We start from the raw sequence: 22,129 nt of genomic DNA on the forward strand, positions 1-22,129 counted from the left end.
TTAAAATGATTTTGGATGTATTTTTGATTGGTCATAGCAACACAGCCAGACCATGATAAACAGGTATCAGGAGATATCTTTTCAGAACTTCAATCAGTACATTTTTACCATTGGTGGCCCACTTCACAATAAAATCCCACCAATTAAACTTTTATGACTCCATTATAACATCCCATCTTCAAAACCAGAGGTCTTGGAGACTGACTGTACAACCTCCAATAAATACATACTCTGCTTATCTTAAGAGGAAATGACTGGTAAACGAACAGGAAACTTCACTTCCTCCAGGATTTATAACCCCTCTGCCTGATGTCAATTTAGGATAAGATTGCAAGAAAATGCAACTTACTGTAAGAGAAGTGTAAAAGAGCATAGTGTTGCCTGTATCTGTGTGTGAAATCACAGACCTATTTCTGTCTGCACCGAAAAAACAAACTTTATTTCTTGGAGCGTCTGTTCAGAAAGTAGAGACCCATATTTGATGTACACATTAAATGAAGACTAGGGCACTGAAAGGAGAGAGATGCTAATACTGTACAGGCTGCCTCTGCTGTGCAAGGATGGAGGACCCCCCCATCCGAAAATAAACTGACAATTTCTTTTTTTGTCATTTTTTTTTAAGCAAAAGAAAATGATGTGTAGAAACAAGCAATGTTTTGTCCTCTCCTCTGTAACCCTTCAAAGTGTCCTTTGCCGATGTCAATGAAATAACAAAAGAAACCTGAACACAACTTCAGTTGAAAGGATTTAAGTTATAGCAATATGCACACTATCAAGTGTACAATTTGTCAAGGTTCATTTGATTCTAATAAAATACTTTTTTTAAAACCCATATACATTTCATATATTTATCTTTTTGGGGTATATGGATTCAAAAATAGACATTTAAATCATAAAGAGAGAATGGGAGGGTAAAGGAGAGAAATAAAACTACAAAAGCTACGAATGGTTGTCCTCAGTCCTCGTGGGGAGAGAGGGAGAGGACAGAGAGGGAGGGAGGGTGGGGGAGAGGGGGGGGACAGAGAATAGAGAGGGGGGGGGGGGGAGAGACAGAGATAGAAAGAGGAGGAAGTGGAGGCTTGGAGTTAGGAGGGGATTGGCCAAGCTATACAGCGCAGTATGACACCCACTTTAGCTCATTACACACGTACAGTCGTGATCAAGGCACAGGGATCTTCTAAAAGTTTTTTTTTTTCAATAAAGTTGTACAAAATAATACATTTTACAGTCTGTACAAGAATAATAGTTCAGCAGTAATGTATAGACGACATACAAAGGAGAGAGAGGTCGGGGAGGGTGGAGGAGAGAAGAGGAAAGATGGAGGAATGGCACAGAAAGTAAGAAAGTAAATAAAATAAAGACAGAATTAGTGTCCTGTTTGTTGTTGTTCTTTTTTATATTCCAGGAGTATTATATTTTATTTTCTCTTCAAAACAAAAGTGCACTGCCAGGAAGGTAGAAATGCAGATGGGAAGGATGAAGGAGGAGAGTGAAGGAGAAAATGAGAGGCTGTGAAATCATCAGGTGAAAAAAGGAGAGAACGACAGAGAGAGTAAAGATAAAGAAAGAGAGCGCACAGGGCACAATGGCACAAAGGTCTACACAGACAAAAACAGCTGTGGAGACAGTAAAACAGGGTCAACCATGACAAGATGAGTTCTCTTTAACTTATATGGTACTGTACTGTAGAAGGATGCTTTCCGCCCTCCGTTAGTTAAGCTCCATTAAAGTCTTTTTTTATTTATTTTAGTTTTAAACTCAATGTATCCTCTTTACATGTCGCTCCACTACCAACAAGGCAAAGTCAGGTGGCAAAACAGTTCGGTGGAGAAGGCGAGGAACTGTCGTCGTGACTCCATCAGAAAAATTCACATCGTAGTCCGTGTCATGTTTTTTGTGAACCCCCCCCCATCACAACACACCCCTGGTTTGTTTAGTCTGTGGTGACGCTGCTCCTCGTCACTCAGTTTAATCTCAAAGCACTGTGCCGGATAAATCAGCCTGCCCCTCGTCCGCAGACCAGTACGGTTCCAGATCCTACCCGGTTGTGCAGTCCAGTAAAAAGCAGGTGTGATACGTTTCTGTGTGCGAGCAGATCCTGTGGTTGCACTTATGGATGTGTGTAAATGATAGGAAGGATTTGAGCCCTGAGCACAGTGCTTTTTTTTGTAAGATGCAGTGTTCAGCTGATCTGTTGGGACAGGTTTATCCTCTATTTGCAGTTATTCATCAGTCATCTGTTGCACTGAAGTAGTCGCTCAGTTTGTACCCCAACCTCAACATAAGGGAAATCTCACAACCGGCTCAAACCCTTCTTACTGAAGGAAACACCGTCGAGGGGCCACTCGGGGCTTCTTTAGAAAGTTATGTGTAGCATGTGTGGGGATATATTTTGTTTAGATCTGCGAGTATGGCTGAAGGTGGAGATCAAAGTCTGTTTATGTGTTAGCCCCTAAAACCTTTGCATGGAAATAGTGCTCTCTACTGCATGTGAGAGTTTGCATCAGGGGAAGATCTGGGTTCAGGGTTTTTTTTGTGTGTAAGTTTACGTGTGTGTTTTGGCCCTCTTTCCTTTACAAGAGCTCACACCCTTCTGTGGAAGAGGGGAGTTTTGAGACTCAGGGTTTTTCATTGTCCAAGGTGTTGGATTCTCCCATCACAACAGCTCGTACTGCCGCAGGTGCATCCGCTGGATGATGTCTCGACAGTCGTTGAAGACACGGCGGATGTTTTCTGTGTCAACGGCGCAGGTGAAGTGCGGGTAACAGTAATGCCTCCCGTCCCCGCTTGCTGTGCTGATCCTCTGTGGGTGGAGAAGGAAAAACTGTCACTGCATATTACAACTCACACAGCTGCTGATGGAAGGTTTTCTCTAGCTGCAGTCTCCAATCTAAATGTTTAACATAGTTCATGTAAAGCAAAGACATCTATAGCACTAAACACTTTCATGGTCATGCCATAATTACAACATTTTATACGAGTTAATCGTCATCAAATCCCATCAGACTGAGACTTTGACCCTGTCTGTTGCACAATATTTAACCTTACATTCTGTTGTTGTATATTTTATTCAGAATCCTACATTTACTTGGTCACATCATTTGGCTTATTGTATTTATTTATTTTTCTGACTTGTATATAGTTAACTTAATCTGCACTTCTTGTGGAATGGTCTAGATGCCTAACCTGCACTATTATACTTTAATTTAAAATAAACTCTGTTTCATTTTGCACTAATTTTAATAGATGTACATATAATATGTTGCATTTTTGGAGGTCGGGACCTAAAATTTTCATTACCATAACTACACTGTAGCCAAAACATCTGGGGACTGTAGATTTGAACAAACATTTCTCAAATCAGGTAGTAAAAAGTGCATATGGAGTGGCACTATTTGCAGGTGCGGATTGATACACTTTGGTGCTCCAGTGAGTATCCACAGCAGCAGGTCCGTGAATGGGGAATAAACTACTATGGTTGGTCACTCTCCCACCATCGGACAGTAATGGTGGGAGAGTGAGATCAGCTATCATCATAACGCCCTCAGTTTATTGTTGAGTTTATAAACTATGACTAGAATTACTCTTGAAGTGTGCACATTACAAAGCCCAAAAGCTAACCTGTCCTTATTGCACTCACCAGGAACTCATCTCTTATGAAGTACTTTGCCCTTGTAACACGCGGATCTTCTCCTGGCTCCGGTGTGGCTGAAAAAAAGAGGGGCCAATGAACTGACGTTTCATACCACATAGCCATATATTGATGAGCAGGTATACATTAGGATGTTAGCAAAGTTAAGCAAGTAAATCATTTCCCACGTCAAGGTGTTCTCAAAATGACTCTAGATGCATTTCCCTCACAGTTCTACTTTTTTTTTTAAGGAGTCGCATGCAAGAGTTTGTGATGAGAGTGTACAGTTGCTTTAATGAGAAAGTAAAAAAACATGACTTGACAATCAAAGTACAACTATCGCTGTGTGTCGCTGTTTGCACTGGTTGTATAAAACTGGAACATCTTAGTATTTTCAGAAGGCCGTTTCCAGTTGTGAGTCTTTGAGAAAGTTTGGGGATTCTTTACAAAATAATATTTATCGGAAATAAATAAGCTGTTACAAGTTTAGACAATTTTAACTTGGAAAAGTCTATTTGTGCAGCTAATAATAAGGAAGCTATCAGTGAAAACTAATAATGAACAATTTCCTGGCTCAGTTAACTGCAGGCTGAGGTCAACAGGTGTCTGAAAGAGGTTCAACCGCTCACCATCGTCAGGTGTGGTGTAGCGAGCAAATTCAGGAAAGTATTCATCGATTTTGGACTTCCCTGCCAGCACCTTCTCTGCTAGCAGGTCCTGTTTATTTAGGAACAAGATGACGGAAATGGTCCGCAGCCACCTGAAGAGAACAAAACACCATGAGTCGACACCAAACACTGAACCATCAAACTGTAACTGTGTGAAGAGAGACACAAGCAGATACCTCTGCTCTGAGAGGGTCATTAAATACGAACGGGTGGGATTATTAGCAGATTAATTTAGATACTCCTTAGATGGGATATGTCGCCTTAGCCGTCATTTTTTTTTTTATGACGGACAATATCTGAAGTCCATGCATCATTCTGAAGGATAAAGACACCGACAGACGATCTGACCCTAACTCACGAGTAGTTCACAGTGTGTCTCCTACCCTCCCTGCTCTATGCGAGTTGCTGCTGCAGGATTCCCGCACCATGCAGCAAATCTTTTTTAAGTTTGGTTATTAAATCCAACTTTCAAAAAGTATTTTCTATTTCAGATTACCTTGCTGGGATGTTTAAACATTGTCTGATTAATAAACACGGCCTCCATTTACTTCAATGAATCGCCGATTTAATGTGTTTTCAGATTCTGTACTGTGTGGGCATGTCAAAATTCAAGACAACACATGCAGAGTCACTGATAAACAAATAGCACTTTAAAGATGTAGTATTCCTTAACTGCAGAAGTAACAACAACAGAGACCAGTTGATAGCAGAATGCGTACTTTTACTTTTGATACACAAGTCCATGTTGCTTTTATTTTTAAGGATTTAAATACAGGATTTTAATCTTCAATGGAGTACGTTCATAGCGTGGTATTGGTACTTTTCAGTAAAGGATGCAAGTACTTCTTCCACCACTTCACTTTGCCTCGGAGACAGATTACCACATGCAGACAGATCAGGCCTGAGTGTGTTTACCTGTTGTTCCAGATGTTCTTGAAGAGGTTGAGGGCCTCCTGTAAACGGTTGGTCTGATTGTCCTCTCTGATCACCATGTTGTAACTGCTACTGGCCACCACGAAGATGATGGCCGTTACATCTGAGGAGGGGAGAGGCGCACGGATCAATCAGTGAAAGGAAAGTGAAGTGAAGTGAGAGGAACACAGAGAAATAAACTCAAGTTACCGTTAAAGCACTGAATCCATTTCCGACGCTCGTCTCTTTGACCGCCGACATCAAACATACTGTGGGAATCAAACAAGAGGTGTTAATAGGTGAAATACTGCCATCATGTGTAGAAAAGAAGAAAGACCTACTTTTATTAATCCCCGTGGGGAAATTCAAGAATTCTGCATTTGACCCATCCTAGTGTTAGGAGCAGAGGGCTGCCATATGTACGGTGCCGGGGGAGCAGTGTAGGGAACTGTACATTCTCACATTGATAATGATTCCGTTTTGTAAGAAAATGATGATATACACTTATTATGTCACTCCCTTTTCTTTACATTTCTACTTACTGAAAGTTAACTTTGTCCACTTGGAATCTCGTTTCAAAGATGCCCGATGTCAGAACTCTGCACCGCAGCAAATCCTGATGAAATTGTGAGAAAAAGGTTCCAAGGTCATAAAAACATCCTACAGGATTTCGAATGATTACTCTGAAAATCTGGAGCAAGTTATACACTGCAAAATGCTTCTATGTGCTGAACTTATTTTGCAGAACAGGGCGAGAACCTAAGAGAAACTGGGACACAAGATGTTTTTATTTTCTTCCCCAATTCATAGGCTTTGCAAATGGAAAATATATAACATTTATCTTTGTTGATTTGGAAAATGTCTAATCAGATCAAGACCCAACTCAAACATGGGTGTGTACATTTAAAAAAGGTTATTAGGGAGGATATAGATCACACTTTCAACCCACTTCCTCTTGAAATACCTCTGCATGAAAATATACACGCACATTTAAATGTAACTTATTTAAAAGTTTCCCTTACCTGATCTGTCGGAGTGTAGTCATTCTGTTTCACAATCTCAATCTTGTCTAGAAAGCTGAGAAGAAGAAAAAAAAACAACGTTAAGGAGAGAATATTGCTGATCCCATTGGGGTTTCATTGCTAAGTTTTGCACAGGTGTGCTCAAGCACCACATTCAGTATCAAGTGAAATCCTTATCCGTGTTTTAACCTCTTTGTAACCCAAACAGAAAATGTTGAATGTCCGTAAGGGTTCTATAAGCTTGCCTTCGCACAAATCTGAAGAAAAAGCGACAAACGCTTGACTAAATAGTCTGTCTTAAAAAGAATCATGCTGAATACTATTCTATAATTCCTGTAAGGCTTTTTCTATCTTCAATATTTAATGTGGATGAGAATATTTCACCATTTCTTCACTAAAAAACTTTCTCTGAACTTTAGATGATCTGTCAACGTAAAATAACTCTGATCAGAAAGGAACAGGGAGTGGTGGATCACATACAGATGATGGATGGTTACAGTGTGATTTGACTGTTGACATCCCAGACAGGTCTTTTTGACAAACTGTCTTTATGTCCAATGACAGATGAACTCTGTTTAACATAAGCTCTATTGACCATTTGACCTGTGAAAACATCCCAGGCAGGTCAGAGACATCCTGATGTGTGCATTACAGAAAGTGCATGTCAGAGTGCACGTGATGAAGGTAAGACAGAGGGAGAGAGGAGGACGGAGATTCAAAGCGTTATGGCGTCCGTCTGACATTACAGAGCAGATTTCAAAAATAGCTCCCCAGTGCCCTGGCCTCCAGCACGGTTACCATGGAGACCCAACCACAGACGCTATTAATAGTTCATCAGCTCCCAATCTAGTGCGGCTGGACTGAAAAAAGACAGACAGACAGACAGACAGACGGCGATGGAGAAAAGGAGGAAAAAGAAAGCAGGAGCAGGATGAGCCTGTGTGTTTTTAAACTGGATGTGTGAGCGAGAGGAGGGAGGGAACAAAAGACTGGACTGTACCATCTCAACCACCTGAGGAAGAAACGGGGGGGAGTTTCTCCTCAAGGTAACTTTCAAAAGCAGCCAAACAAATCTGAAAGTACTCATTTAAATGCAATTTATATTCAACAAGCAAATGTATTAGCAATATCAGTTGAGGCTGCAGTCTTGAGTCCACAGCTGAGCAGTGACGTTATCCTCCTCACAAATCCCCCCCTCTCCTCCTCTAAACTTCCTCTGATCTGCGGATGACTCAGCCTCGGCCATGTTTGCTCCCAAACACTGCAGACTGCTGCTGTTACATGAAAAATATCCCACTATTTTACATGCCTTTGGAAATGATAACCAGACAGTCAACTCTGCGCTGCTTCAAACACTATAAAGATGCCAGTGTGCATTCTCAACAGAACACCATATGCCTCAAGTAGATATGATAAGGCAAAGGTTCTGTTTGGAGATTATACTGGCTGAGAGATGCTCATGCTGGGAAGAAATTAGGCAGAGGTTAACATAGAACATAAATCATTGTTTGGCGTAAATAATTACATACAAGGTAAAGTGCTTTTATTTGAAAGTGTGTCCAATGTGACTTTATTGAAGATGTACCTGAATAAAGAAAAAATCGAGAGGCTCAACAGCCGTCTGAGATTTAAAAATGTTGGAGATAACTGCCAGTGAGTCTACAGTTGCCTCGATAGCTTCATAAAAAGCCAGAATTTATAGTATTTTATTTTTAGATATCTCCATGCTCATAAAAACATCAGCAAAGAAACATCATGGTGTAAAAAACATTAGTTTGATGAGCAAAGATGTTGCTAATGTTGGTGCTATCTGAGCATTGACCTCATTTCCCTCTGTAAGTTCATACATGGAAGAAAAAGAAAAGCAGTGAAAATTGATTAGATCAGTTTTGTAAAATATCATTAAAATAAAATGTGCTTAGGTACACCTGAAGTCATGAGGTTACCCAATGGGCACAAAACTAGTCTTCCAGATGCCATTAGACTGCACAGCAAAATCCTACAGCACCTTTATTATTGTACTTCACCTGCGTACTTCTAAGAATTTATCTCGAAAGATACACAACACATTACTGTAAATCTGCCTGCAGTTAACGTCAGGCATGTTTGTGGTATTCCATTAAATCTGTATAATGACTTCTCCTTTTGATTGCAGGCAAGAGGGAATGACAGGCAGTAACAACAGCACCGTAAAATCTGGTTTCCAGGAATCAGGATGGTGTGACTCCTCTCGATTTTAATGCTATAAAACATGTTTCTTCTAAAGCATGGTTCAAAGGCTTCTGTTTGGATGATTTACTGACTAACCTCCCATCACAACAACTTCTCACATTGTAAATAATTTGGCTAAAACTGGATTAATCTCCACACTGTACGAGAATATGAACAGCTGCTCTGTTGCTGGCTGCAAACAGCAGCACTCTAACATCATAGAAGGCCAATGTGAGCTTCCCCTGTTTGGCAGAGTGAACCAAAATAAACCAACAAAAACAAAGTAAAGACAAGACAATGAATCCAATAATGAGAAAAAGATCATTCATTTTAGTCCACTAATTCAAACTTATGTCACGGCCTACACCATGTAGTTACTTACTATTGTGCACAGTCGATTAGCTGATACTCGTTGGATCTCTCGAAGCACGCCCGGACCCCCTCGTCCTGCCACAGTGTCTTCGCATGTTCGTAAAACTCCTGCGGAGGAAACAGAAACACATGAATGACCAAATGCAGACACGGTCAGTCAGAAAAAGTAACACAGTTATTCTTGCTGCTTAATTTGGAGAACATTTTCCGGTGACATCACAGTTCATCTGCTGTATGCAAGAAGAAGAAATTTCCTGTGCACGTTTCACTCAAAAATGACTAATAAGAAATGTAAGGTGAACAGAGATGTGCTTGGTCTGCAATGAGAACACTGGGCACTTTTTTTGTTGACACGACAGGCAGTGGACGTTGAAGAGATGCCTGTGTACATGTATGTAAAGGTAAATAGTGGCGGAGGGAAAGAGAGACTCGTTACTATGCGTGGACACTATAGCCAGACTCGTTTGCATGCAGGGACACAGCGTGATTTAACCACTTCTTCTGGCATTATTTGTATTCATTTCATCTAAATAATGTTGTAAAGTTGCTAATAAAACAACAACACCACCACAGTGATTTAGGTAGTACAGGTGAGCTGGTAACGAGGACATACAGCCATGGAAAAATTAAGACAGTTTCTCTCTGTGTTGGAATTCAACAGACACTGGAATGGCTGTCATACATGTAGAGATACAGATTTAAGAAACATTTGGAGTGCTCTCCGGAGCTGTATGTCAATACTAACTTGCAATACGTATTCCCAATAAAAGGTTATAAGTGGACGTCACAACTCCTTCAAAATAAAAAGGGAATTCTTAATCATACAGTTGTTGTATTAAATGTAATTATTTAATAGAGGGGAAAAGAGGGGTTGTTCTCAAAATTTAAAATGTATGGCATTTATTGAGCAACAAATGGAAATAAATGTGTTGGTTCTTCACATATTAGGATTTTCCGCTTTCTTGTTTTTTTTTATAATTGTAGATCAGGAGATAACAAGGACAGGTTTCGGGTGTGAAGTTACAGATAAATGACTAAAGTGACTCAGCAGACTAACTACAGTGACTCTTGTTGTATGAGTAGGCCAGTTTAAATGAATGGAAAGGAACCTTGTGATTGATGTGTCCATGAACTATCCTAATTCAGGTCCAACACAGGCTACTTCCATGTTCCAGAGTGGGAACACACACACACACACACACACACACACACACACACACACACACACACACACACACACACACACACACACACACACACACACACACACACACACACACACACACACACACACACACACACACACACACACACACACACACACACACACACACACACACACACACACACACACACACACACACACACACACACACACACACACACAGTTATGCAGAATACACTTTCGCCATCCTCTTTTATTACTTGGAAACTATGCCGCGCTCGTCATAAACAAGTCAACCAACCAAACAATTAAAGCCAAACAACAACCGCAAACAAATAATTGCTTCCCAACAGCTCGGCATGAGTGGAATTCCTCAGGCTGCCGAGTGAGTATTTAGTGGTAAAGGGAGCGACCCGCGGAGGAAAACTCACAGATTTGATTCCTGTAACAGCTCGTGTCTCAATAAAGTGTTGCTGAGAAGGACATTTGTTCTCTCTGTGCTCACTCTGCATAATACTCCAGCAATGGAGCCCCAATATTTGTGAATTCACTTGATTATACATGTGCTTCCCTCCACCTTCTAATGTTGCCAATATAATGCTGTGATCAATATCTTCCATAAGCGCAAGAAATGACCCATAGATTCAAAAAAAATCCAGCAGACACTTACAATGCAGTCTGTGTATTCATTTGACCTTTTACAATTCATTTTTCTTTCCAAATAATTTGTTTAGCTTATGTTATTAAATATTTGAGTTCTCACATTCAGAAACTGAGATGTTTGGCATTTTCAGCTGCAAAAAATCTTAAATACTTAATCGATTAACAAAAATATTTACCAATTTACTTCCTGAGGATTAACAAATCAGTACATTGTTGCATTTCTATGTAATTGTTTTCCTCAGTTGCTTCAAGCTTCCACCTGACCTTAAATATGTCTTAATTGCCATGTCAACACACTGTTGGGTAGGTGAGAGGAATCTTACAAGCTGCGTTATCACTCATGTCAGCAAACTCATCATGAGTTTACATACAGAGCGCTCTTTCATATCAGTCATGCAATTGATTCACTTTTCCTCTCGATGTAATGCCTTTTCCTCCTAGCTTCCTCTCCCTCTATCGCTACCTGCTTCTCTTCTCTCTTAAAGAACACTTGCTTTACAAACTTCAAACTGAGCAACTTGGAAAACCTGAATCGTCAGATATGAGATGTGACACTATCAATCTCCATTAGGAGCTCTGACAAAAAAACAGAACCACAGGAGCTTGAAGGCAAAAAACCCTGTTGGCAGATGGTTGAATGGAAAGAAAAAATACCCCTCCTTAATCAAAATCATAGATTTAAAATACATTACATTTTTCCAGCAAGTTTTAAGGGTCTGCAAGTTGATTTAAAATGATTAAGTAAATGTGTTGCATCAAGTTAATTCAAAATAAAATCATGTATTTTATTACATGACCTGTGCTTTAATTTTTAATATCTTATACTGTAATTTGGTAAGACAGCCATGGTTACAGATATATCCATGATGACATAAACCATATAATAAAAATATATATTAGAAAAAACTAACCACAACTTCTGTTCCTACCCGAGACTTCATGAAGTGAAAAGTGAATTTAGCCCGGCCCCGCAGGTGGCTGAGGATAAACACAGAGTCCCAGACTTCCAGTTGGGTCTCTTGGCTCCGACAATTAGTAAAGTCCCGTTGGGAATATTGAACTCACACAGGTTACTCATCAGGTCATTAGTGAACCTCAGTGTTTGCTACCTGTGCCAAGGGATTATCACCTGGGATGCTGGGACTATTACTTCATATCACCTAAGGAAATACACACACAGCTGAGGAGACCTGCAGCTGTTGCTAATGTTTTATATTGGCCACAGCTTTATTTGAACTAAACCATCAGCCCATATGTTGGGATAAAAACAGAAAAGGGAAACTTTCAACGTTTGTTCAAATATTCCAAGTCATTGCAAAACCAAATTATTTAAAAAACGGTGTAAATAGATAGTGTGTGCATGTGTAATATTGTGCTACTCACAGATGTAAACTCAAAGTCCTTCTGGGTGACGAGGTTTAGGACGTATTCGATTCGGTACTGGTTCTGCGGGCAGGCCAACTGCACAGGCGGTGCCAGGGTGCTCATAGCTGTTACTATGGTCTAACACAAACAAACAAACAAACAAAATACATTTAGTACATTTGAGTGTGGAGGAAAGAATGACAGAAGACAAACAGGAAGCATATACAGCGATTACGTTGTTTTTTTCACCACTTACTTCAATAGCCTCTTTAATATTATTCTTGATGTCATGGATTTTCTGCTTCTTCTCTCTGAAAAGAGACAACACAGATTTGTTGACAATTCGTTATTGAATACAACAGTAACACACAGCCTTAAGAGTGTTTTCAAATTACAGTTACGTGATCCTATTGTGCTAAGTGAAGGCAAATCATACAGCCATTTATCACTGAGGTTAAGTTTTAGAAAGCAGTATTAAAGGGGTGCTACAGCATGTTATTATTTCACATGACTAAAAGGTGGTGAAGAGTTCTTTTAAATGAATAATTGTATGTGTCTTTGTTGTTTAGGCTGTTCACACAGGACAGAAAACTTTAATAATCACATTAATAACTGAACAAGATCAAGTAATTTGTGAAAATAGTTGCTAAAATGCAGGAAGTAAAACACATTATCAAAATAAAGATCTAATGGAATAAATCTGAAAATATCAAGTGAATCACATTAAATGTGACATCTGTAACAACATAGGTAGCATGCTCTTAATTTGTACACAAACAAGGGTTTATTTACAAAGTGTTGTTTTGGTGAAGCTAAAAAAAATTCCAGAGAGGGCTTGCATGTTACCGTGACATGGTACACCACATGGAGCCGCATTGAGTTTGTTTTTGATCTGAGAAGGGTAAACAGACCTTCATTGGCAGGCGTGGTGGAGAAATTATGTCTGTCTGTTGTTTATACAAGACATTTGGGAATGTTTCTATTAAAGGCAACCAGAGAGTCTATCTTTCACCTTGAGCCTGCCAGGACAACATTGTGTTTACAATAGATCTATGTCAGTGACAGAGGGCGAGACGGGTCTCTTTGTTGCACGCCAGGTTTTACTTTTTCGAAATATGGTTTAAGTGTTGGGTTTGCTAGTTTTCATGTCTGCAGTACAACAAGGTAATGTCATTTTTTGTGTTTACCCGCCTGGATATCAGTGAATTCCCTCGTCCGTTTACCAAACAGGCTGCACAACTTTTTCACAACTTGACAACAAATCTATGAGCGGGTCTTTGCTCTAAGTTTGCATCAGGTTTTTAGATGGTGAAGTACTTAATTGTGGTAAAAAGTATCTATAGAGTTACACATGCCGACATTTGCTGTAATAATAATACAAGAAAAGCACAAGAAATTTGAGCAGCAGTTCAGAATTGAAAACATTTCATTATCGCCACCTGCAGTCTAATACATTTAAGTAGGTGAGGCTCTTTGTCGAGTTTACATAAACAAACAAGAACTGCTCACATGTAGGCTAACGTCTCGATTGGCTTTAATGCGGGTGATGAGGAAAGATCAAAGATGATCTTAAGTTTACACCAAGCCAAACAAGAAGGGGTCAAAACGGAAAAACTTTTGTCACATCACACTTCAGATGAAACACTACATACACACACTTTCTCTCATACAAAGTGCAGAGGCTTATGCTTAGACACACACACTTTAAGGGGCCATGTCGCTGCAATGCTATCTGTAAAAGACTTTTCTCTCTGGCAGATAATAAAACAAGAGATTCTTATTACTATAATTAGCAGGAACTGTAACTTTCACAAGAACGGAATTCCAGAAAAAGAAAAAATAGAATATGTTTTTCTAGAAGTGTGTACAGTTTGGCATTAAACTGCAGTGATTTAATAACCATAAAAGTATTATGTTTTAAATAAACAGATTTACAATACAATTACTGTTTACTGATCAATTTGTGTTATACTTGTTGACAAGTGGTAACACAAAGATAACAGAATGAGAAATAGAGAGAGAAAATAAGGAGTCAGAGAGTTTATTGGGTTAGGAGGGAAATTGAAAAGGCCTTGTTTACATTATCAACCTGATAGTCATTAAAAATCACATGGTGGTGTGTGTGTGTGTGTGCACGCGCATGTGTAAGGTTAGAGTGGAGAAGAAGACGTCACACAACGTGTTTCAGGGACGATGTCTTGTGATATGTTAAGGTGGATAAATGCAGATGACAGGTACAAGAGATGAAATCCAAACCACAATAAATCAAACGTAATATTATTTAATATGTTGGTTTACGTACGGGTATGTCTGCAAAATCTAAATATTTCAATTGAGTCGTACCACAGAACTATAGGCATGTTCATCTATCATTTAGTCTATACAACCTTTAAAAAAAAAAAGAGTCCCCTAACAGCATAGAAGAGCGGGGAAAAAAGCCAAGTAAATTAATAATAATAATAATAATAATAATAATGATAATAATAATAATAATAATATAACATTTAAAACACTTTGAAAGCTGTAAACAGCAAACGTTGATAAAAAGGGCAAATGTAAAATTGCTTAAAATTTCAAGAAACTATAATCAATATTTTGCTGAGACAAACCAGTGGAATCACAGCTTCTGGGTCAGGCACGTGATACTACTATTGGTCTAAAAATAGTTCATATCTCATGTATTTACTTTTTTAAAGATACATCCCTTATTCCTCATTTATTAATTTGCTCTATGAGCCCATAAATGCAGAACATCTGGGGATTTTACACTATTAGTCAGCAACTTTCTTACGCATAAAAAAAAAGTGCCCTGCCTCTAACTCTGTACCAAGTTCCTTCTCTACATCCATGGCTTCCTTCAAGATTTAGCATACATACAAAAATAACTGTCCCACACATTCACAGTCCTCAGCCTTTGACCACTTAACAGCTGCAGTGATGAGGCTGGCAGTTGAATGTCTTGTCCAAGGGCAGTTTAGTCATAGTACAGAAGAAAAGGGAGAGGGCTGAGTCAGTCACTCATTCATTTTTTGAAATGAGGCCAGCAATTGGAACCAGCAGTCTTCCGGTCACAAGCCAATTGCTTTGACCTTTAGGTTACCACAATACTCAATCCATTCACCCAAAATCTTTTATCACAGACGCTATTGAACTCTTTCAGTCCCACATCAGTAAGTGTATGTCCTGCCCCAGGATCTGAGCTTATTAAAACATATTACTATGCTTGTTATGTGGCGACCCACAAGCAACTGGCTTGTTGTTTTGGTTTTAGCAGATCTTCAAAAACTTTCTGCTAAAACCAAATCTTCAGAAGTTTTCTGCTAAAATGAACTTAAAAGATGACATCTGACCGAGTATTCTAAGTAAAACCATCAGACAAGGAGCATCATTTATGGAAGCTTACGACACATAAAGGAAACAAAGGAGCCATACATGGCGTGGATGACAAAAAAATCAGCCAGATAATCCAAGCAATGTCACAGATTGAACCGTTATGATGCTGTAACTTCTTAAGGACACCCATCCACCTGCACCCACACACACACAGCTCAGCGTTGCGGAGTCACACACTGGGTCATACGGTCTTGTCTGCCTTAGGTGCTGATTTTCTAGTCTAACTTTGCAAAGATGCTTCCATCCCCATCACAACCACCAGACCAATACACGCTAAATCAATGACGCACACACCCACATACACAGACATACAAAACACTGCTCATTGCAAGAGCAGCAAGTCAGGGATGTGGTTCAGAGACCAAAGCAGGAAAAAAAAAGAGCAACACAATTGTAGTCTCTTGTAAGGAATAATTGTGACTTGTGTGTCTAAAGACTATATGAGGGAACTCAAAATAAAAAACTGAAAGACCAATGAAATGTACATAATCTGGAAAACATTTAGGTCGCACAATAAAGGTCAAAGCAGGGAGACTTGTAATGAAAAGTAGGATCTGAAAGAAAAGACCCTTCATTCTTGTCTAACAGTGTCCAGAAAGTTTAGACAAAAGCATGGAAGAAAATGTGGAAAACTCTTCTGTTTTCGCATGATGGGTTTCTTTGGACACCGAATATTATTTTAAAATGAGGTATAAAAACAAATATCAATAGCATTCTTCTACTACAGCAACTACAGTTCGCATAAGGCTTTGCATCAATTAAGTTTATGGGAAGATACCAATCCTGTCATGATGGAGATAAGTATTTGACTCTAAAGTAAATTTCAATTAATCCAGCATTAAATAGAATCTTTACGGAGTTGAGATGGCATTGGGTCATTAAGCAAACTGACTGCTAGATTAAATGTACAAGGAGTTGCTAGCCAGCTAACATCAGATGGATTACCTCGCCACTTACAGTCAAAACATCTCTCATATTGACACGTCATAATAAATACATAACTTAAAGTTCTTTACCGTACAGTTTATGGCTCTTACCTCTCAAGGGTCAAACTTCCATTTCTGCACTGCAGTCTGACAAGTCTAACATGTTTTTCGTGCATATTTTTTTCAAAATAAAAGCAGAGATCTGTCTCTGGTCAGAGAACACTTTTAAACTATTGTAGACTAAATTCATATCACTTTGGTCCGACTATTACCGTTTGGACCTTCAAACGGCTACTTTAATGTAGTAGGGCTTTACAAAATAGTGCTTACTCTGCATTGAAGCCATTGACATGTAGGATCCTCATCTGTTTCACTATTGTGCTCTTTCCGGACTCCCCAGCTCCTGAGAGAAAGAGAGAGAGAGAGAGAGAGATACATTAGGAATATGTGGAGGTGACACACACACACACACACACACACACGTCTGAAATGTCCCTTTACAGTACGTGTACAGTAGTTTGATATGCCGTAGATTGATCCAAGCACCATCCCTCACTAAAAAGGCTTTTGGATGATCATGGGCTGTTTTGTTTCAGCTGTGACTTACTTTGCCCTACAGGAAACTTTTAATGAACAAACAGAACACTTCATACATGACTGTGACGTTATCTGGGAAAAGGGAGAGGAGAAGCAAGGACAGAGCTGCATGGTCATGGCTGAAATAATAAACTGGATTATTTCACTAGATACTGGGATCACAATCACAAGATGACATTTTCAGACCTTTCTTTAGACTTTTCCATAAAATCACGTTTAAACGTTTCCCTTTAAAAGCAGGTGCTGGAGTGCTCAATAACAATAGACATCCTCATCTTTAGGTCCTGTGAGGAAAAGATAATCACTGCTCTTGTCTGAGGTATTTGCCTGTTAAGAAATAGTAAGTTTAAAAAATGACTAACTTTACATTGCTCGCAAGTAGCTGTATGCTGCAGGTCTGTGGATGGCCTGTGTGAAATGAATCTGCTGCACGACTGAAACTCTTGGCTCTGGCTGTGTAGTGATACCACGCCTGCTGTATGTTCAACTGCATGAAGGGACAGCCGCTTCAAGTTAACAAGTGGCAGCTTCTTTTTTTTCCACACGGGCCAAGGCTTTTCCTGCCTCAAAATCTAAATATGTTTTCATTTAGACGTCTTTATTGTATCTATAGAGCTAAACTGAAGATTAACATAAATATATAAAATATTTTGAATATTTTAATTTAAAAATATAGGATGTGAAAAATGCAATAATCCGCCTAAATATCAATTATAAAAATAAATATAAACTAATGTTGTGTCTTTCTCTTACAAGTGAAGACAATGAGTGTAATGAGACAACTTGTGTAGTGGTAATAAATCTATGTACTGAAACAACTCTGTGAAACCGGTGATTATAGTGGAGAATAATTCCAAGAAAAGAGACTTTATTCTTTGCAAAGTTGGATCTCTCTGATGGATAAAACTACATCTGAGCTTTTAGATAAATGCCCAACACCTGAAGGTTTGAGCCCTGTCTGAATACCCTTTACCTAATAACAGTCCTAATATGAAGTGGGTTGAAAGATTGTAAGCAACAGGTTATTAATAGTAAGTTATAGCCAGTGTTTCCCAACCTTGATGCGTATTTGTGACTGACGACACATTGTCACGGAAGAGCATGGCACATTTTGGTGGTTATGTAAGCTAAAGCACATACCATAAACTCCAAACATCATACACTCAAATCTGACTGATGACCTCATGTCAAAATGTCAGTCTCTTCTCTTTCACTCCCATCTCAATATCTTGTCCCACACTACAAAAAGAAGCAGTCAGAATTGTGCAAAAACCCTGGATGAACAAGTAAAGCTTAAATGTGTAGCTTTGTGTACCAAAAACCTCATTCAAGTTTGGTATTGATTGCTCTTTTGAACAGATATTTATCATTTCAAATACTTTAGTTGTATTGTTTTGGTACAGATGTTTGTTGAGACACTGATGGATTTGAGAAGTTTTGCTGCAAAGAAAACACAAGTGTAAACTGTTCAGAATATCAGATGCAAGTCATGAACTCTAATAAACTAAATTGTGAATGATCTCTGGAGTGATGCAACACTGATAGTCAACCTCACATTTCGTGCATATGGTTGTGAACCACAGGAGCCACAAACCCTTACTAATTCATCCAGAGGATCTTTTTAAACCGATGGCCAGTGTAGTTGTAATTGTAGATTACAATTATACTGAGCAACACAATCCAATGATGACATCACAAAAGATGAACAATTATTATTTTTTTGGTTCAGGATTGCCACTTAAACTGCTAAATCCTGACGTTAAAATAAACATTTCACTATTCCAACATATTTTCCCAACATGAATACAATCCAAGCACAAGGCCTTGCAGACAGTAGTTAGGCTGCATAGGGTTTGAATGGATAGTGACTCTTGTACACTTCATTAGGCTTTGTTAACTGTTTAAACATATCTAAAATATTCAGAATAACAAAAAAACAACCTGTAGGTCTGTGATAAAGTCAAACAAGGAGATAGTATAAATGAAACAGACACTCTGTTTTGGTTTTCAAATTGGTCCTGTCCTTCTGCTTTCCTAAAGTCACCACAACTTCCTCCCCAACATAAATACAGGTGTGTCAAACAATACGCACCCTCGCTTGCATCTCTGCAATCAAATATTATGATTTTGACAAAGAACACCACGGCTATTTAGAGGTGGTAAACCTGCGATTAGACATATGAGGAGAGTACACAATAGAGCATGCCGGCGAAAGTTAGACACTTTTATTTGGCTCTTATGTAATGTAGGGACCCAGCCCACCTCCAGTTCACTCTCTGACACACAACCACATGTTGAGTCTTATGAACACATGTTCACCTCTACCTTAGGGAGGACTCATTGTTTTTCTCTCAGGCACATTGTGTTAAGGTACTGTTTGGGCTACACACTGAGCAACTGTAATGTAGCCAGTGTTGGGGTAAAACGTTTCAGGCCTACATGCATGGCACACGATTTAGACCCAAATGAAAACAGACTAAAAAGGATAGTGCATGTTACAAATGTGCATGTATCAACTATAAACAACAATAAACTCAGGTTGTTGTAGTTTATTTGATGAAGGTTGTTCTCCTTAATGACTACTGCCAGCAGTTTCCCCACCTTACACCTCTACATATACTTCCAAACCAACTGGCTAAAGCATGTTTGTGTTGCTAGTGGTAGTCTGTAAAGTCATTTTGACAACAACATGCTGAAAACCCAGCAGAGTGCTGCATTTGTAGCCTTATGCAATGGCAAAGTCACACTGTTGACAATGTTTCTCAAAACAACATCCCAGAAGGTTATGCAGGGAGGAAGCAGAGCTGTAAAGCAGCAAGCACAGAAAACATGGAATATCAAACACACTCACCTAAAAGTAGTAGTCTGTGAGTTGCTCTGTATATCTGTTTGTCTTTTTGGAGTTGCTTCTCTATCTTCTTGTTTGCTTCTCTTTGTGCCTTCTCCTCATTTCTCTGGTCTTCGGTCCTACTGTTGCCCAAACAACCCATCTTCCCGCAAGAAAAAAAAAAGGGTGTCCAGGGGAGGAGGTGGAATAAGTGGAGGTGGAGGGGTATGTAGGCTGAAAATAAATAAATAAACTAAACTAGTCTAGATCCCTCGTTTGACATGCGGATCTGGCAGCAATGACACCCACATTTACACCATTTAGCGTCCCTGGCCTGCTCCAAAACTGTCCGTGGTGCAGCCCTGTAGAAATTATGTGTCCATAACGCGTATTTTGCTGTCAGAGAAAGGGCAGGATACTGTTGCTGACGACACCGAGGCCGCCTTCTCAGTTTGCTGAATCCTGCTCGGGCTTTTCCTCCTTCACATGCAGTATAGTTTTTGTTTTGTTTTCCCCACTCTCTCCCCCCGTCAACTGTGTAACGCAAACAAGTGTAAGCCACAACGTCTGTTAAGACACCAAATATCGGGGTTTCACCTCAAACGGAGGCAGAATTAACAGCCTAATTTGCATCTCCAAAAGCCCGGGTCTTGCGTCTCACTGCTGCCCGTGACAAGGAGCCGAACTCGGCGTGTCCGAAAACCTCGCCCGTGCTGCGGCGCGGCTCGTTTCCACGTCTCCTTTCATGTTAAACATTTCCATAGGTGAACACTTACAGTCTCTAGCTATGTCTCCTCGGCGGCTGTCTTCGTCGGGGGTGCCACAGGACAGGAGGAAGGAAAATAATATTTACACCCCAACTACATGTGTGATATTTTCATTGCTTCCGTCGTCATCCGGCTCATTTTCACTCGCTGCATCAAATCAACCCGAAACATCTCCAAACTCACTACGGTTGTCTTTTCGGCTGGATCCTCCACCACCTCCGAGTCAACAACGATCCAATACCCCCCGATTTGTCCTCCTTATTTGTGATGGCTGTTCCTCGGTGTGTTTTCTCCTCCAAAAGGCCTTCTCTCTCTCCCTGCCCCTCGCTTTTGTTGCTGAAATGTGTTATCAGCCCCTCACATCACCACCGAGCCTCCAAAACTGCGCACCGATACTTTTTTTTTAATTCCCGGCTCGGCTCCGATGAATCCCTCCAAGAGAAAAAAACATTTTTTTTAAAGATTTAAGAAAAGAAAAAGAAAACGTGACCAAGATGTGAAAATCCCTCGAAATGTATCCACGTTTCTTGCAGGTGAAAAAGCAACCCCCGCTGTCAGGCTCAGTTTTTCTTAGCCTACATAAGGCCTGTATGTATACTGTCTCATGCAAACATTTATATTCCTCTTAAATCCGAGCTGGGTAAATAGGCTACAGGCTTGAGACTGCATGTGCATTTACATTCACAAAAAATAGGACGCGGGGTTGTTGTAGCAGCACATTCCCACCGCGAAGGCCGCTCCCCTCCTGCCGCTGGTCGAGGAAGGTGAAAGACAGGAATAACCAATTTTTGGAGGTTATTATTTTCTCCCTTTCTCTCTCTCCGAGAATAGTAGCTTACATTGAGGAGACAGACAGCGGTGAAGAGAAACGGGGTGGGGCCACACGGCGCTCATTGAACCCTGGGAAGGAAGGACCGAGAGAGGAGGAGAGGAGAGGCCGCTTCGCCTCGTCACGTGGCCCGGGCGCGGAGCAGCGTCAGCGGCGCGGCTCTGCGGAGGAAAAGGCGCCCTCTTCAAAGAAAAGTCCCAACACCGTTTGAAAGGTGGGGGTCAGAGCACAGCAGCCAGGGGCTCCCAGAGACATACATGACTACATATGCACAAGAGTGAAGTATGTCACCAAGTGAGCTGAAGTGATCATGATACAAAGTTTTACAAAGATTGGTGATGTAAAATTAATCTTTGGAAACTGAAAATAGATGTAGATGTGCATTATTGAAGCAGGGATGCAAAAAATTATTATTTTGATTGCAGATTATCCTGGTTCTTGCTCATAACTTCGTTATGTGGTCAAAAATGTCAGAACATGTTGATTGGTGACATGAATCAAACATTTTCCAAACACTGTCATAGTAAAGAAAACATAAAACATTCACATTTTTAGAAAGCTTGGAACAGAGAAGTATGCCTTTTTTCCTAAAAAAAATATCTCAAACCCATTACTTGATTGCACAAAAAACCCCATGAGGCCTCATTGAGCCATCCGGCTTTCCTTCACTTAACACAGTCTGTTTAAGGTGAGAGGCTGCATCCAGCTATCACAGGAAGAGATTTCCACCAAGGTGTGTGCTCTGAAAGTGTGCAATTCATTCAGCCTGCATGTCTTCCGA

At 39.9% G+C, this 22,129-nt stretch overlaps 1 protein-coding gene across 1 annotated transcript; it reads right to left on the reverse strand.

The window, feature by feature from the left end:
- Nucleotides 1-410: 410 nt before the first annotated feature.
- Nucleotides 411-21,413, reverse strand: gnas (GNAS complex locus). Its single transcript, XM_063890029.1, has 12 exons — nt 19,777-21,413; nt 16,659-16,731; nt 12,266-12,320; nt 12,028-12,147; nt 8,827-8,924; nt 6,234-6,288; nt 5,754-5,827; nt 5,422-5,480; nt 5,215-5,335; nt 4,261-4,391; nt 3,641-3,708; nt 411-2,803 (listed from the first exon to the last, which is right to left on the reverse strand). The coding sequence occupies exons 1-12, from the start codon at nt 19,913-19,915 to the stop codon at nt 2,657-2,659; spliced, it is 1,140 nt and encodes a 379-aa protein (XP_063746099.1). The 5' UTR covers nt 19,916-21,413; the 3' UTR covers nt 411-2,656.
- Nucleotides 21,414-22,129: the final 716 nt, after the last annotated feature.

This window comes from Eleginops maclovinus, chromosome 1 (assembly GCF_036324505.1).
Source record: "Eleginops maclovinus isolate JMC-PN-2008 ecotype Puerto Natales chromosome 1, JC_Emac_rtc_rv5, whole genome shotgun sequence".
Taxonomy (NCBI): Eukaryota; Metazoa; Chordata; class Actinopteri; order Perciformes; family Eleginopidae; genus Eleginops; species Eleginops maclovinus.

Bases quoted from the DNA above. Each gene is read 5' to 3' on its own strand.
- gnas (XM_063890029.1), bottom strand. From the start codon at position 19,915: ATGGGTTGTTTGGGCAACAGTAGGACCGAAGACCAGAGAAATGAGGAG. The intron at 8,925-12,027 runs GTGAGTAGCACA...TTTCCTCCGCAG, and splicing joins AGGACTTTGAGTTTACATCT to GAGTTTTACGAACATGCGAA. The intron at 3,709-4,260 runs GTGAGCGGTTGA...TCTTTTTTTCAG, and splicing joins CTACACCACACCTGACGATG to CCACACCGGAGCCAGGAGAA.